The sequence below is a fragment of the Aspergillus pseudoviridinutans genome (genome assembly GCF_018340605.1).
Source record: "Aspergillus pseudoviridinutans IFM 55266 DNA, scaffold_6, whole genome shotgun sequence".
In the NCBI taxonomy this organism is placed as follows: Eukaryota; Fungi; Ascomycota; class Eurotiomycetes; order Eurotiales; family Aspergillaceae; genus Aspergillus; species Aspergillus pseudoviridinutans.
Window position 1 is genome coordinate 1,144,916 of NW_025091286.1, and position 16,779 is coordinate 1,161,694.

Here is a 16,779-nt window from a genome sequence, read left to right on the forward strand (position 1 = left end):
TGGTAGCCTCACCAGGCTCCAGAGTCCAGTTTTAGCCTCATGTCTTGCGATGCATTAGTTTTCAATAGCCGCGACTGCCGACAAATGTCCATTCAATCATTCATCTGTCTTATTTCGCGCCCCCTTTTCCGGTCTTTTGAATTTTGGCCCCCCAGAAGTTCTCAAGGTCTGAACTGACTGCTCTTGTTTTACAAAACCCAAGTGACATCATCCCAGTCATTCAGCCCATGCAGATCTTTGTGCACAGGATTTACGTAAGACTAAGCATTTATAGATGGTCAGTTATAAGGTATAATTTGACCGAAATCAAAGCTCCCAAATAAACCTGCACGCTTGCTCTTACTTTACTCGGAATGCTGAAATATGTATCTACAAAAGGGAACGATCAAGATCTCATGGTATGATTGCAATGGCCAGCAATAAATATGCTATCAAGCCGATACAGTGACGAAGCAAGGGCCAAAATGCTGGCAGCACAGAGTACACTTATATTTCGCGCAGTGAGATCTTCAGTAGACCTATCTCTCCTCATCTTTCTGTATCTATGGAGGTACTTAAATGATGCGCACGAAGCGTCATTGGTCTTCGTATTTGACGCTGAGACAGGAGAAAGTCACCTGCAGCTCAAAATAGTTACGACGCACATTTCAGCCCCTTTTCCTCCCTTCCATCGCTTAACATAAGTCATTTCCATGTCTGTCAGCAGTCAGCACAGTACAGATTGACTAGATAGTTAACTATGAGCATGAAGGATGCTAAGTCATCACAGTGTCAGTCAGTCACATCCAGGAGTCATGAGGAATCAAGTTTGTGACTGTCACACTCAAAGCCCGAGGACTTCTTGCAATAAGACCGACATAATTAATATTGTACATTCCCTTTGTGTTGAACAGAGACAAGACCTCTCTGCCTGTGAGAGAAGGGAAGGGGGAAAAAAAGCAAGCAAGTTACCATCTGAATAGACTTAACTATTCGGTGGTTCCCCGTTCTCCCGTCTTCATATACTTCTCGTTGCGGGCCGGGCCTTCTTCGACTCGGGACGGCGGAGAGTCGTCCACCCACAGTTAGCGTTCCTTAGATGACTGTCAAAACATCCATGGTCGTTCGCCGACTCTGCGGCATAGTCGGTCCCAGAGTTTGGGGTCCATAGGTTGGAGAAGTGCCTCTCGTGGGTGATCCGCATAAATTCGTCAAGGCTTCTCCATACTGGCAAGGACGGAGTACCTGTCAGGGTATCAAGACCTGCTGGAAGCGTTCGGTATCATCGGCGAAGGAAACCCGATTCCAAAGGTTTCATGAACTTATGAATATTGTTTTGGGATCCATCCGCTTATTGGAGTGGCAATAGTCTGATGCTTCGTATTTTCTAGTGTTGTGTGACCGTGAAGCCTAGAGTAGTGCTCAAGGTGTCCTGAAACAACTTCACTGGATCTATCTATCTCGAGCCAAGATCCGAATCGAGCATCCATGCCAAGGACATGGCATTTTTACTCCATACAAAAAGGAGCACTTGAGCAGTTGCTGATGAGTTTCATTCTCAGGGGTTCCGACGAACCACCTGTCGATCTTTGACCTGATCTGGTATACCATGAGGTGGACAGGCGTCATGTTCAAAAGAAAGCCCCCCATGTAATATATATCTACTACTGAATTTTTAGGTAGAGAGACGCGAGAAGCTCGCATCACCGATACGGTACTCCGCATACGCTGATGACAGTGATGAGAAATCTATTCAAGGACAGTCTGTGCATTCATACTGTAGACAAACTTTACGGAGTTCGCACTTCAGCTCTGGGGCCGTGTTCGAAATGTTGATCTTTCCCCTTCACCGTCATATACAAAGTACAAGGAGCAAGGCTGTATTGCACCAGCCACCAGCTCTGACTTGATACTTTCACCCTTCTTAGGTTAAGGCTACTAATCCTAGGTACGTTTCCCAACCATCCACAATATCACTTCACCAATGGTTTTCTTCCATAGCCGAGAATTATCAATTTCCGTCGCTCGATCAGCCATTCCACCGGAACGTCCACTCAGTTCCCAACTATTTCCCATTTCATGTTAACTTTGAACCAACTGGTCGCAGCAAGACCCTCTGAATATGATAGGTCAAGTATTATGTTGGCGATTTACTAATTATCAATATTGGATAGCCTCGATGCACTGAGACATACTACAAAGGTACCAAGCTAGCAATAAGTCATAACCCTATTTGTACCTTCTGGATCATGGGTGACAAACCCGGCCTGTGAGATAATTCCCAGCTTGCCGCCAATGGCTGCGGAAATTCAGCGACTAACAACTATATCCGATTTGATTATGTGCGGCTAGTAATAATATTGCTGAGTTATCGTTCCGCCCTCCTATCCAGTATCCAAAGGGAAAAAAAACTAGGTGATATGCTGTGCTGAATGTGACAAAGTAATTCAGTTGACTGTACTTACATGGACTCTGTGGATATCTTCACATCTCGCGGTGAGCAAGTAGTCCCTAGTGGATATAGGTTGCCCTCGTGATCAACAGGGCTTTTCCGCTGCAAGTAAATTGACAGGTCTGCGGCTGGCCTTGCACAATCAATCAACTTAGTACATCCTTTCTTTGGCAAGGGTAAATTGTAATCTCAGGCTGACTACATAACTATGGAAGATCCACTCCACTACACCACTGGCGTGGAACTCAAGATGTCAATGGCTCCGTCAGCAACAATGATATGTTAGTATATTCCCGTGGTCCTCCCATCTCGTGACCCTGTCTCATGCAACTGTGACCTCTGCCATCACTCGCATTTGCCAATGCTCCTTGTACCTAGACAATAGCATCCCAATTCTCCTCCCTAGACGTGGGAAGCCGTTCATTCTCGTTATTTTCTGTCAGCAAACCCCTTCTCTTGAGTGTCAATCGCGATGATTATCACTCAATGAACCAAGAATCAATGCATACCCAAAGGTAGTTCTGTACCTGAGACAGGACCAGAACCAGACATTGGCACCTGATCTGCATCATGTTCTTACCGGCATTGATAGATCCTGGGATACCACTGTCGTCGACCTGTTTGATATATGTTTCTAATCCTCCGTGAGTGAGATATCTTATCCCGCAGTAGGCGATATGTGAGATCCAATCGCCCAGCCTGGGATCATGGGGCTGGTCCGAGCTGATATCGAGGTCTCGGGCTGATTCTGGTGCCTCAGCATCATATCCATCTCACACGGCCCTTGGCCATGTACCAAGCAAGGATATCCGTAACAGACATTGCCTATAACTGGACAAAAAGATGTAATCTTCCCATTAACCCTAGAACCCTGTCGAGCTGCCAGGAGGCAAACGGGTTCATGGATCAGATCACCGTGAAACCACTTGCTTCCGGGTATCTGGCACGTACGTCAGCTTCAGGGCATATGTATACGCTCATGCCGAATAATGCTCGGCACTGTTGCGACCGGTCCAGGATAACCTGCTGCACCTCAATTGACACATCCGCGAAGGCGCATATTCATCGCAAGCCGAAGTAGAAGACTCTCGTTTCAGTCAATATATCAGTTTAGCTGCTATCCGTACATGGAAAGATTTGTCATTTTTAAAACGTGTAATTCAACAAGTAACGTCACCGAGGAAATGAAAATCTGAAGTTGCGATGTGACGGGGATGGACCCTTCCAAAGGTCGAACGCATAAACAAACCCAGGCCATGTTCAAAGAGGCTACGACATTGTGGATTAAACAAACAAAAGAAGTCACATTTGCGCCGAAGCTTCCTATCATCAAGCCCATCACCGTCCGGTATAAGTGGAGTATCTGCCAAGGACCAACGCGTTAGTTTCGCCTGAACAAATGCGCTGGACTCAATTTCAGCGATAAGAATTGAACGTGTAAAACGTACCTCCAGATTCTTGCCCGCATGTCGCCACTGCCAGTGGCGAACAAGTTGCCTGTAGGGCTGGGGGCAACCGAGATGACTGTAAAAGACAGTTAGATCCTGGAAAATTTTCGAGATCCACCAGCGAACAAAGCAAGACAATTTGGGGAAGAGGTGCTGACCGGAGTTCTTGTGTCCCTGAAGCATCATCTGTGCATTTCCAGTGATGGGGTCCCAGAATTGAACACCCCGGTCCTTGGAGCCGCTCATAACCCAGTGCCCATCGGGAGTGAGACACACGCTCAAAACAAAATCCTATCCAGTAAAATTAGCATCGACCGAGTATACTTCTTCCGAACGCAAGCAGCGTCATATTGGATATACCTTGTGGCCCTCAAATGTGCGCACACATTTACCGCCCTTCACGGCATTTGTATAGCCGGCCCGGGGGACGCTTAGCTCCCAGAGCTTGATCGTCTTGTCAAGACTGCCACTGACCAGATCCCGACCATTGGGAGCAAATGCGACTGAGTAAACGCTATCCTTATGCCCGTCAGGGCTCTCCAAACGCTCCACAAGATATCCAGTGGTGGTGTCCCAAACACGGACACTCTTATCCAAGGAGCCGGCCGCAACGTAGTGGCCGTCGGGAGACATGGCTACAGTGGTGACGCCGTCCTCGATGCTGAGAGTGTAAACGAGTTTACCGTCGAGGATATCCCAGAGACGTACGGTTTTGTCTCCGCTGCCTGAGGCAATGTATCGACCATTGCCGGCGAAGTCGAGCGAGTAAATGTCTTGCTCGTGGCCGGTGAAGATATGTTTAATGGTACGCGCCGCAATGTCCCACACCTAGATGCATTTGTATTAGCCCCAGTCTTCCAAAAGGAGAACAACTCGACATACCCTGATTTGCTTGTCTTCGGCCCCGGTGGCGAGGTACTTGCCGTCGGGACTGAAGCAGACGCTGCGGATATAAAGGTCCCCATCCTTGTCTACGCTCTCGTCTTGCAGGGTAGCGACGATCTGGCCGGTGGTCACGTCGAAGATCTGAGCGGAGCGGTTGCAGCCCGTGGCGAGGTATTTGCCGTCGCGACTGAAACGGACGCAGCAGACAACGCTGTCATGGACAAGGTGATGGACGAGGTCCACATCAAGCACTCGCTGAACTTCGGGGTTAAAGATCGCATACCAATCGGCCCCCTCGCGCTTCTGCGAAGCGGGCAAGTCATCGGGGTTCCAGTTAGCCAGCATGTTCCCGGGACGTTCGCCACGAGACGTCACGAGGGCCTGGCTAGGAGGGGTGGGACGGGCAATTTGAGGGGACACGCGCGGGTCGGGGTACGCTAGCTGATGAGTCTGTTGAGGAGTTGCAGGCCCAGGCGGGGCGCGAGGCCGCTTGCCGGGGCCAGGAGAAGCGGTCGGAGGCGGTGCTGGTCCGTAGCCTGAATAGAAAACGAAAAACATCGCATGGTCAGACGTCAGAGAACCAAAAGTAAATACAGTCAGAACATACCGTTCACAGCAGCACCAGGCTGATATCCTCCAAAGGAGCTCTGCGGCGGTTGGGGAGCTGATTGCTGAGCCGCGGGAGCAGGCTGTTGAAGGGTATGCTGGGGAGGCTGCTGATCCTGGGGAGGGGGAGGGGCAAGACCGGGACCACTACCTCCTTGGTTGGTCATGATTCCACCGAACAAATTGCTGGGGCCATGGCCCAGGGCCGGTGGAGGCGCCTGAGAGGGGCCAGCATGCTGCGCAGGGCCAGCAATATGAGACGAGACGGGCTGAACGCCGCGCGATTCGAGCTCGTGCCGCAGGACTCGGATTTCTGCTTCGTAGCTATTTTATAGGAAAGAGAGATTATGTGTTAGCAGCCAACTATGCGTTTCCTGCGTCCAATTCCCTCAAGGTTGGGGATTGAAGGTACGAACTCTTGCTTCATCTTGATCTGTGCCTGCTCCAGCTGATATACCTTCTGACGAATCATCTCCATCTCCTGGAGTTGACCGGTTACTGGAGGAGATAGTTAGCGCGGTTCGTCGATAACTTTGTGAGCAATGGCAAGTCTTGTGCGGCACCGCGGTCCAGTCTACATCTCAATCGGGCGAAGATTGAAAGACCACGGTGTGCTTCCCCTCCCCCGATGTCCTGAGAGAACAGATGGACAAATGGCGATACGGTCGCACATAGAAGTGAAAGCGTCGACATGACCAAAGAATTATGAAAGGACATTAAACATACACTGGTGCTCGAACTCTCCGGTGCTTCTAGACTGGTTCTCAAACTCCTGGCGCAGCTGGTCCAGCAACTCTGTAAGACGGGAGTTGGGAGCGGGAACCATCCCACGGTGTGTGTTGTACATTTTGCGCGTCAAAATTTGATATCAGTCGCTTCGAGAAAATCAAGATCGGAGTGCGATTTAGTCCAGTTGCAAGGATGAATGTAACAGAAACGTGTCGCGACAGAGCGATGCTGACGATTGAAGGAAGAGGGGGGTTTCGGGTTGAAATTGGATGACACTCTCAAGGCACTGCAGAAACGCAAGTCAAACCTGTCGCATCACAGCGCGACAGGGACAAGCCGCTGCAATGATGCAGGAGAAGGAAAAAGCGGGTCGAAAGGGTGAGGATAGTTAGAGGATGGAGTGTAAGTGTGCGTGAAGAAGAGCAACGGAACGAGTAGGAAGAGGAGGCCACCAGAGTTGAGTAGTAGGTAAGGTTGGTAAGGTAGGTAGGCGGATAGGTTGTCGAGCTGGGACTTTGGGGCTTCCAAGACTCAGCAGCCAGTGGGCCAGTAGTAGTACCTTAGTAAGCGTGCACTGACACTCCGGACGCATATATTATTATATAAGGTAGGTAGCATAAGGCGAAGGCCCGCTGTAGGGTAGAGGAGGAAAAAGTCAGCTGGGGCAGGCGGCTAACGTTTGCCGCCAAGTCTCCAGAAGCTGGTTTTGGATCGTTACCTAAATCAGTTAGTGTTCACGCTAACCTTTCAAGGTAAAGGTCGTGCCTGACTTGCTATTTGTGTATTAGTACTAGTGGGGCACGGCTAAGTTGGTAAAGAAACGTGCGATGGGAGAACCGTTTGCAGACAACCATGACCAAGGTCAAGCAGTCAATGACACAGACTCAAGACAAGTCTATTCAGGCAAGGCATAAAGAGCATAGGATTCATACCTTATGTCATGTTTATTGATCATCGATTTTAACCTATGGCAACGGTATCTGGCAGATACGTCAAGATTCCATATCAATCGTATCCTGTTGGACAAACCGTACTATATACCTTAGCTCCTTCATCAACAATTATTCTGCGGTTACTTGGGTACAGACTTGGGTCCCGTGTAAACATTTTTTTTGACATTTGATTATACGCCTATACGCCTATACGTCTATGTCTTGTCACTGCATTCAATTGAAATGAGGTTCGATCCCACTCGATGCTCCTTACCTAAACAACATCAGTGCAGACAAAGGAGTACGAGCTTAGTTCCGCCCCAGACTTCCCAGAAGGCATCCTGTACCTACAGGGGATTTTTATTAGTATTAAGTGATCGTTGTCTTCACCTACAAGTCATTACTGGACTCATCGAGGCAACCCAGACCACGGAGTAGATACTATCTCTAGACACTTCCTTACTCTACGAGCCGAATCCACCGGACGGATCGGCTGTGCCTGTTCCGCCCTGGTGTGATAACCACACTACTGCAGGGTCGATTTTCCGTGGTTCTCCTGATTCGAAGTCTTCAAAACATTATTATTATTATTATTGTTACTTTTTATTAAACCTCCTCCATCCACCTCCTCCTCTGCTCTCTTGCTATCCTCCCCTCCCTCCACTGATGTCTTATCTTTCATCTTGTCTCTGAATTCATAACTTTGTCATTGTATCGCACTTGACCCTCCACTGACTGACTGGGCTGCGCTCAACCCCTGCCAATTTTCATCTCTGGCGCAAAAATAGTTCTCGTTTCCCAGCACCATGGATATCGTTCTTGAGGTCTGGGATACCATCATCGGGGACCGTGTGTATTCGGCCCTGCTCCCCGTATCACTTTCCTCGACGGTCTCGTTACCAGGCTTGACCAATGCTGCCAATAGCTCTTTGTCCTTGTTTGGTGCCTCCAAGCCGTTTGTGTACGAACCCGCCACTCAACTGTTCCATCTGGAGCCGTCTAAGTACGCCTACCTGAGCGCATGGCCCAGAAACAATATCTACCGCCAGTTCCTGAGTTTCTTTCTGATCGTTTGGTATGCAAAACCCTCTTTGAGCCCAACCTCTCCAAAAGACGGTTAGCTAATGATTCGATTTTCTTTCGAAATAGGATTTTCGGCATTATCGTTTACTTTATATCCGCGACCCTTTCCTACATCTTCATTTGGGACAAGACGACGGTCAAGCACCCAAAATTCCTCAAAAACCAAATTACCATGGAGATTGCGCAGACCATGCGATCGATGCCCGTCATGTCTTTCCTGACCGCTCCTTTCTTGGTCGCCGAGGTTAGGGGATACGCCAAGTTGTACGACTCCTTCGACGAGGAGCCATTCCCGTACTATAGCGTTCTACAGTTCCCTCTGTTTATCGCCTTCACCGATTTCTGCATCTACTGGATTCATCGTGGCTTGCACCACCCGCTGATCTACAAGTCCCTCCACAAGCCCCATCACAAGTGGATCATGCCTAGTCCCTTCGCGTCGCATGCCTTCCATCCCTTGGATGGTTGGTCGCAGAGTGTTCCTTACCACGTTTTCCCATTCATCTTTCCCCTACAGAAGCTGGCCTATGTTTTTCTCTTCGGCTTCATCAACCTGTGGACGGTAATGATTCACGACGGAGAATATGTTGCCAACAGCCCAATCATCAACGGGGCTGCTTGCCACACAATGCACCACCTCTACTTCAACTACAATTATGGACAATTCACGACGCTGTGGGACCGCCTCGGTGGCAGCTACCGGAAGCCCAACGAGGAACTCTTCCGGCGCGAGACGAAAATGGACGAAGCTGAGTGGAAGAGACAGACCAAGGAAATGGAGACAATTCTCAAAACAGTCGAAGGCGAAGACGACCGCAAGTATCTGTCTCAAGAAGAGACTAAAAAGGATCTTTGATCGAGATCATCGCGCCATGAAGTACGCCAAAAGTCCTCCATTTATGACAGACTGCGTTCGCGGAGAATATGTCCGAATCGCGTTCCGTTGTGAATAGATCGACTACTCATGTGGGTGCAAACAGACAAAAACAAAAAAACCCGTCGAAATGGAAAAGAGGAGGCCCTGACATAACTCCCTTGAACCATTGGACACGTTCACAACCTTGACGTGAATTATGACTGTCATGTCTTCCTTGACAACTGACCATACCCTAATCATCATTGTACAACACTGATCGTTCCCTATCTTCCTTCATGGTCATTCTTATTGTATCATTTTAATCATCTGGTGACTTGGTTTATACGTGGAGGTCTGGAATCTTCTCTTCCCTCCTTGCTTTGTGGCGGGACCTCTGCAAGTTTGCTGTATATAATTTCATAAATTGTTAGAAACACATACCAACATCGCATCAATGAATCTACTGGATACTCATGTGCCTACAAGCGAAATATTACAACGTCAACTAGATCCATAATGGTCTCTCATGGTCGAGGACTTTGGGAGATTCCACAAGCGTCAGACATTATTAAGGGTGGCTCAAATGCAGGCATAGCAGACAAAATGACCGTGGTTGAATGTATATCAAACAAGGACCGGAAAGAATGCTGAAGATGAATCAATAAATAAGGAGGACAGAGGCATTTTGTTTTCGTTGCGTTTAACTTAATCCCACAATGACCTATCAATACATAGCTTCAAGGAAACTCAACAGATGAAGTGACTCAGTCAAGCAAATCGGCAGCCACCGAGACCGATGGGCCGTTTGGGTCCAGAGGGGCTCCCTACGAAATCTCCACCGCTTCATCTGCGCCAGAAACGTCCATGTCTCCATCTGCCGCTGCATTCGCGGCCGCCCCAGTCTCAGAGGCAGCAGCTTGGGGCGCAGGGGCGACCGTCCCGACCGGTGTGGCATCAGCCATGGCTTCGGTGATGAATGATTCTTCCACACCAGCCTTGCGTCTGAATACCCTGAGCCATCGGCGACCCCACTGACGGATGATTTCGTCCTCTGGCAGGTTCCCACTTCCATCACCTCTCTCMATCAGTTCATCGTTACTACCGCCAGCGACAGACACAATGGAGTCTTCGATTACTCTGAAAAGAGCTTGCATATCGGCCTTTTCGCGGCTCAAGGTCTCATCCAAGACACTCAATTGGGGTTCATACAGACCCGGCTGGGTGCGTGCAGCCACAATCTGCCGCAGACGGTTGGTGACCTTGCCAACCGTAGCAGAAATCATCTCAAAGATATGTGTTCTGCTAAGAATTGTTCCTGCTTCCAACCTCTCCACCAGGGCCCATTCGATGACGGATAGGGGTGTCAGAATCGTATAGTTCAACAGCTTGTCGATAATATTGATCGCGACACCTGGTTGATCCACCCAGTACTCCATCACCGAGGTGATGATCTGACAACGGGCACGAGCTGATTTGGGCCCAATCGCCAACAGCCTTTCCTTGTTCCGCTCAATGCATGACAAGACGTGAGAAAGAGACTTGGAGCCAACGAAGCAGATAGACGTGACAAAGGCATCGGTAGAGGGCAACATAGGATCGTCGACTCCTAGAGCCTGCGCTTGCTCCTCGATGGCGGTGATCAGTGGCTGAAGCTCCTCATCGCCCGCTTTTTTGCGAATGAGTTGCATGATCTCTCTGCCTTCTTTGGCGTACGGAGTAGCTGTAGGAATAACGATATTAGATAACCCTATCGAGTAGGCAGAACGATGATGACATATGAGGTAAGGCTCACTATCTGAGGAATATTTGAAATCAGGAGTATCCTTCTCCTTTCCTTCGGTTATCAAATCCTGGTACGGATCTGGCAGAGTTCCTCTGATGCGTTGGGCAAAGCTCAATCGAATCTCTTTGTCGATAGCGCCCGTAATGAACGCCATTCTTGGATGGACAAGCGGAAGCTCGAGGTCTTCGATCCTGAGACCCAATGTTAGCATACAGTAAATGATCCCGGATCAAGATCACCAACCATTCGCTCCATTTCCACGTGAATCCAAAGTTGCTCAGGTGATGAGCGAACCAATCCAAGAATCGGTGTATGAGCTCCAAATCAATTGTGTCAAGGCTTCGATACAGGAAGCGAATAGCCCTACCCAAACTGGGAGCAATTGCAGCGGGCGCGATCTTGCAACATTCAGTGAGTACCGAGTGATAATAAACCAGCTTGTGTTCTGGGGAAGGAAGCTGGAATAGCTGGGAGAAGACGGCGTCGACGGCAACATCCTCAGGCTTCCACGTAGGGCGATCCCCAGGGAAATCGCGCAGCCTGTCAAATGGCGTAGCACGCTTCACAAAAGTGTTTGGCGTGAAATAGCAATCCACATCTATCAAAAACTTAGCAGTAGCGATGCGGTTGAAGTCGAGGATGTTGATTGTATCGACGAGTGCTTCTCTCAACAAAGACGATGCAATGTCTGACGTCGGAGGGACTGTCTCCAAGTCTTGGTTCGCGTATACAGAGAGGTAGATTTCGGGAAAAATCGCCCTGGTCCCTTTTCGAACAGGATTTGGGACGGTGACTTGAGGGAAGGCATGCTTAGCACCGGCTTCTATAGGACCATCTTCTTCGCCTTCGGACCTCTTCCAGGGCCGAGGAAGGCAAGCAAGCTCCCATCCGCGGTTTGCTTCGGCTTGGAGTTGGTTCTGAAGCAAGCTGATAACACTCTGCACAGCAGTTGGTTCACCATCCTGTAAAGCGAATGGATTCACCAAGTCAACTAGAGCATGCGGCGTTGAGGCGATGATATCTGTTTTTTCCAAGAGTGCACTTGCTTGTGCTTCAAACCCGGTGGCTGGAGACGCCATAGTGTATGGAATCGTGAAGAGAATGATTTTGACGAGCTCGAGTCCCAGCAACTATAGGGAAGACATCAGTACCCAGCAAGGGATATATTTGAGGAAATGTTGAGGATAGTCCACTGACATCTTCAGATGACGCGGTTTGGAGATCAACCGCACGTGCAAAAAGTTCCTCCAAGATTGGAAAGACGCCGTCTTCTTCGAAAATTGATTGAAGGCAACCCAGGAATCGAAGAAGCAGCTTGACCTCGCGCCAGGCTCCGGCATCAATGTACTGTTGCAGTGATTCGCGTGCTTGTTTGAGAACATCTTCTACAAGCTCTGATTTATAGTTATTGGCGACCAGAACTGTAGCGGCGATAAAAGGAATCTTCAACGGTTGCTCTATGACTCTACCAGAAAGCCAAAAGGTCAGCCCTGGACCGCGCACGGGAGATTGGATTTGAACTGAGAGTTTATTCTCACATACAGATCAATGGCTATATCGACATAGCTCTTTCTCAGCTCTTCGTCCTCATAGTTCTCCGCGACACTTTTTGCGATGACCACAACGTCGTCCTCTGCTTTTCGAGCAGCCTAGAGCGCAATTACATGTAAGCTTCACGAATTGCGATCGGTAAAATTCAGGACTTATGGGGTTAAGGGAGCTCATACAGACTCGGCAAGTGTTAGCAGCTGTCGTCGGACCTTGACCACAAGTGGCTCTTCGTATCTGCGCCTCTGCGGACGCCGGTCATAATCCTCATCATCTATGCACCACCAGCGCAAAGTTAGTCCAATCTAGATCAGCAAGGGAAAGGACCTTCTACTCAGCAAAAGGCAGAGCAGTCAGGATCTCAGTTATCGTAGACAGACCTCTATAACGCCTCTTGCGCCCTCCCCTTGAGTGGCCCTGTGGTCGGCGTTCGTAGTCGGCCATGTTACGATTGCACAACAGAACTCAACTCGCGAACAACGATTGACTCCAACAGAGTATCTATCTGGCGGATACCCAAGCTGAAGCTGTCTGTGACACTTAAAATAGGATCACGGCCCCTTTCGTTGGCAAAGACCAGGTAGTTCACTTGGAGCCAAGTACCGCGTGCCAGAACAACAGCTTCGGCCGCCGCAAAGCTGGAACATTGGATGTTCCGTTCCATGGCTTATATAACACCCACTGATAACTACTGAGGCTTTGGCCCTGATAACGGAAGGTAAGCGGATTCATCTTCCTTTTGAAGATAGGCATATAACAAGTCAGCTTCCGAAGTCAGGTGAAAGCAGATTAGTATCTACCAGCTTCAGTGGTCACTGATTCTTGTGAAACCCTATACCAGCTTAATCTTGCTGTGTCCATCAGAGGAAGAGCGCCTGTAACGATCATTTATGGTCAGGATGATGAGAAGGCTATGGAAATGACTTTCTTTCTGGAAATAAGGCGACCTCTAGTTCCGAGTCTCAATTCTCTCCTTCTATGACGGAGATCAACCAGAGCTTGCAGAAGTGCCAACGAATTAGGAGGTTCTGGGTTACCAAGTCCACAGCACAACTTTCAGGCAGATCCCATGTACTTGATCATATGAAAATAGAGGACAGGCAAGCACGAAGAAATGATACACGTGTCTGTGTTTATACATACTAGCGAACGAGAAGTCCCCAGACATACAGCTTGAGAATCTCTGAATGTATATGGAGGTGTAGAAGCAGGTTATCCTCTTGGCATTAAAAAACAGCTGTGATCACCGTTGGCCAAGCCGAAGTTCACGTAGTCATCGAAGCCAAACAGGTGAAATCGGACGTTAGAACAAACAAGAGTTCAGAGAAAATCAGAGGGAAAGAGAGATGGAAAGAGCTAAGGACACAAAAATCGAAAATGAAGTGTGAACACATGGAAGGGGCTTCTAAAGCTGCAAGTTGAGCGGGCCATGGGATCTCCAATACCGGTACCCGGAGCACACAGACTAACGGAAAAGACACAATTGTTAGGTAGCTCCAGGCTGAGGAATCCCTCACAGTATCTGTAGCCATCCCAGGGTATGGATCACTTCGCATTTCTCAGTAGGACTTGCGGCATTGGAGTGGTCATGACCTCCTTCAAACGAGAATGAAGCTATGCAAACTTAAATCCCCGAAGGCAGACTCGCACACTAAAGGGTATCACTTTTTTTCCTTTCCCAAGAGCTGTCTCAGACACCTCGAAAACTCCAGACTATGACAATCCCTCAACCCCGTTGCATGAAACTGTCATGATGCACCACCGCCTCAGGGAAACCGCGTATGTTGTCACCAGAATGCGATGTTTCTGTATTTCCCATCTTTTTTTTTCTTCTGTTTTCTCCTTTTTCAGCTTTTCATTTGACTATGGGCTTTGCCTTATATCCTCATACGCTCAGAAGAGATGCCAACTTCCGGGTGCCTAGCCAGCGACTTTGGTCGACAAGTCCAATAAAAGCCACTCCTGGTCCAAAGACATCCCAGTGCACAAAGTGGATTGCATGGCATGACATCATATCCTCGCGCAGTTGTGCAAATAGAAGCACTATCGAACGGGCGTTTCATTCGTAACGAGAAACGTATCGACTCAGTCGAGGCGTGCGATCATCTCCTCCTTTGTGAGTGGAGTGAAGTTGTCAATATCTAGCCCCTGGGCCTCGAGAGCGGCGCGTGCATGAGGGGGAACCAGCCGGCTGTTCAATGCAGGTGCAATAGAAAGTTCTACAGAAAGAACCGTCAGAATCAACCATCTGGAAGAATGAGGTTAGGACCTCAAGTGATAACGAACCATGTCTGGAGAAATCGAAGAGATTGGGGAGGTCCCTAGCAGCGCCACCAGGGTGCCGAGAGTCGGGCAGTCGGGTATTGGGATCTCTGAGTTCGTCGAAGAATGGGTGACACATCGCCTCGATAGCGGAGAGACGTTGTGTCGGCGTGTATTCCAGCAAAGCCGAGATCAGATCAATGGCCTCGTGAGGAGCTCTCCGGAATACCTGCGTGTCATCGAGTTAGTACACATTCGCAAGAAGTTCCTTCAGAGCGTGTTCACCTTATTGAATGGGTGTGGCTTAATTTGAGGAAATTTATGCTCCATATAGTTTGGGTTCATGGTGCGGATCTGCTCCCGAGTAGGTGTACCAAGGACTTTGATGATTTCCACCAGTTGATCAATTCCCGACTCCCCAGGGAACAATGGCTGGCCAAGCATAAGTTCAGCCATCACACAACCAGTGGACCACACGTCTTGACAATCGTCAGCAATGACAGTGTCAGAGTTGAAGCAGGAATCAGTGAGGACTTACCGATCTTCGTTGTGTAATTAGTGGCGCCGAAGATCAATTCCGGCGCACGATAGTAGCGGGAACAGATATAGGAAACGTTGGGCTCATTCTCTACCAGAATCTTGGCCGAACCAAAGTCGCAAAGCTTGAGGATGCCGGTGGTTGGATCGAGTAAGAGATTCTGGGGCTTGATGTCACGGTGGCAGATGCCTTGTGAGTGGATGTATGCAAGGGAACGGAACAATTGATAGATATACAGCTTGACTTCCAACATCGGCATAGTCGTTTTCAGTTTGTTGAAGTACCGCGACGCCCGATAGACGGTTTCTGGTACGTATTCGAGAACGAGGTTTAGGTACACTTCGTCCTTCTGTTAAAGACAATGGTAGGGTAGTCAGCCAAAGGCAACTTAGGACGGAAGGGAAACACAGGAGAGCTGCATACCCTCTCGCCGTTCGAGTAGTAGAAGGCTTTCAATTCTACGATGTTAGGATGGCGAACAATCCGCATGATCTGCAATTCTCGATTCTGGTATCTCGTCAGCGACAGTACCTTGGGGTTGGGCAGCGAGGGCAATTGCCCTGATAATATACACATACTTTGAAGCGTTTGTCTTGGAGGACCCTCTTGATGGCAGCATCCTCGCCGCTTGGCATCATTTTCGTTTGAAAGACGACACCAAACGATCCATTGCCGACGATTTTACATTGTGAGTACGAAATCTCTTTGGTTTCCCCTGTCAGTCCATCCTGGACCTTCTCGCGGACGACTTCTGCATGGTCGGACAAGCGAAGCAGTCAGTTCCACAGGCTCCTGGGTAATGTTTTCTGAACAATTGAACTCAGCACTTGGAAGTTTCTTACCGCCCATGCGCAGATTCGAGAACACCCCAGGTCGATTTTGTGACATCACGGGAAACTTGTGGGGTTGGCAACAAGAGGGGGGTTGGGCAGTGCTATCGAGAGTATGGAGGGCTGCACTTCAACAGTGAATGGCGGAAAATAGCGTAGAAGGGAGTTCTGAAGTCCGTTTTGGGCAGACTGCAATCGATGGTGGAGCAGGAGGAGGGGTGTTCGCTTTGGATGGGCGGAATATCCGAATGGTGGATGTTGAGTGGAGGTGCGCGTGAGATGGAAAGGTTGAGAGAGGCGGACTTATGGGCGGGCGAATCGCAGGTGGTAGGCTCAGAGCAAGGACCAATGGACTTGGCAACAGTGCAGACACAAGACCACAGCAGGAAACCTCCAAGGGAAAGAAATAATAGTGGATTCGGTTGGAAAACAGAAACAAAGATAATAAATGAAAAAGATAAAATTGGAAAAAGATAAAAAAAGAGGCAGGCGTCAAAATACTTGAAAGGCGAGGCAATTTGCAATCTGACGTCTACAGTTCAGAAATTATATTGATTGATGTCCTCGAAAGGGGAGTGAGGTCGGAAAGGAGAGGAGAAAGGGAGCACGAGTGAAAGCGAGAGGAAGAGAGATTAAGGTAGTAGGTTAGAGAGAGAGAGGGAGAGGGTGGGAGAACACTGAGGGAGAGCAGGTGACGTTGATGGAGCGACGAAGCCCGAACACGCGAGGTCTGCAGGAACGCGGGAATAAAGAACCGGGAGATCAGGAAGAAAAAGCAAGGAACACTCGGGCTATCTTCAGTCAAGTAGGAGCGTTCTAAAGACTGATGCAAAGAAGATATGAATTGT

The 16,779-nt window shown here is 48.9% G+C and overlaps 4 protein-coding genes across 4 annotated transcripts; 1 reads left to right on the forward strand and 3 right to left on the reverse strand.

The window, feature by feature from the left end:
• Positions 1 to 3,769: 3,769 nt before the first annotated feature.
• Positions 3,770 to 6,217, reverse strand: rcoA (putative transcriptional repressor TupA/RocA; the record flags this gene model as incomplete). The annotated part of the gene is made up of 8 exons (XM_043304693.1): positions 3,770 to 3,794; positions 3,880 to 3,955; positions 4,038 to 4,170; positions 4,240 to 4,707; positions 4,762 to 5,300; positions 5,372 to 5,694; positions 5,787 to 5,868; positions 6,097 to 6,217. 8 exons carry the CDS (start codon positions 6,215 to 6,217, stop codon positions 3,770 to 3,772), a joined length of 1,767 nt encoding a protein of 588 aa, XP_043160628.1.
• A 1,620-nt stretch (positions 6,218 to 7,837) lies between these two features.
• On the forward strand, positions 7,838 to 8,970 carry Asppvi_008829 (sterol desaturase family protein; the record flags this gene model as incomplete). Its single annotated transcript, XM_043304694.1, has 2 exons — positions 7,838 to 8,106; positions 8,181 to 8,970. 2 exons carry the CDS (start codon positions 7,838 to 7,840, stop codon positions 8,968 to 8,970), a joined length of 1,059 nt encoding a protein of 352 aa, XP_043160629.1.
• An 824-nt stretch (positions 8,971 to 9,794) lies between these two features.
• Asppvi_008830 (NCBP1 family protein) lies at positions 9,795 to 12,745 on the reverse strand (the record flags this gene model as incomplete). Its single annotated transcript, XM_043304695.1, has 7 exons — positions 9,795 to 10,690; positions 10,763 to 10,944; positions 10,997 to 11,883; positions 11,951 to 12,218; positions 12,296 to 12,402; positions 12,481 to 12,575; positions 12,682 to 12,745. The coding sequence occupies 7 exons, from the start codon at positions 12,743 to 12,745 to the stop codon at positions 9,795 to 9,797; spliced, it is 2,499 nt and encodes an 832-aa protein (XP_043160630.1).
• Positions 12,746 to 14,386: 1,641 nt separating this feature from the next.
• Positions 14,387 to 15,989, reverse strand: Asppvi_008831 (GSK family serine/threonine-protein kinase; the record flags this gene model as incomplete). Its single annotated transcript, XM_043304696.1, has 7 exons — positions 14,387 to 14,520; positions 14,588 to 14,792; positions 14,849 to 15,042; positions 15,102 to 15,450; positions 15,525 to 15,608; positions 15,680 to 15,852; positions 15,944 to 15,989. The coding sequence occupies 7 exons, from the start codon at positions 15,987 to 15,989 to the stop codon at positions 14,387 to 14,389; spliced, it is 1,185 nt and encodes a 394-aa protein (XP_043160631.1).
• Positions 15,990 to 16,779: the final 790 nt, after the last annotated feature.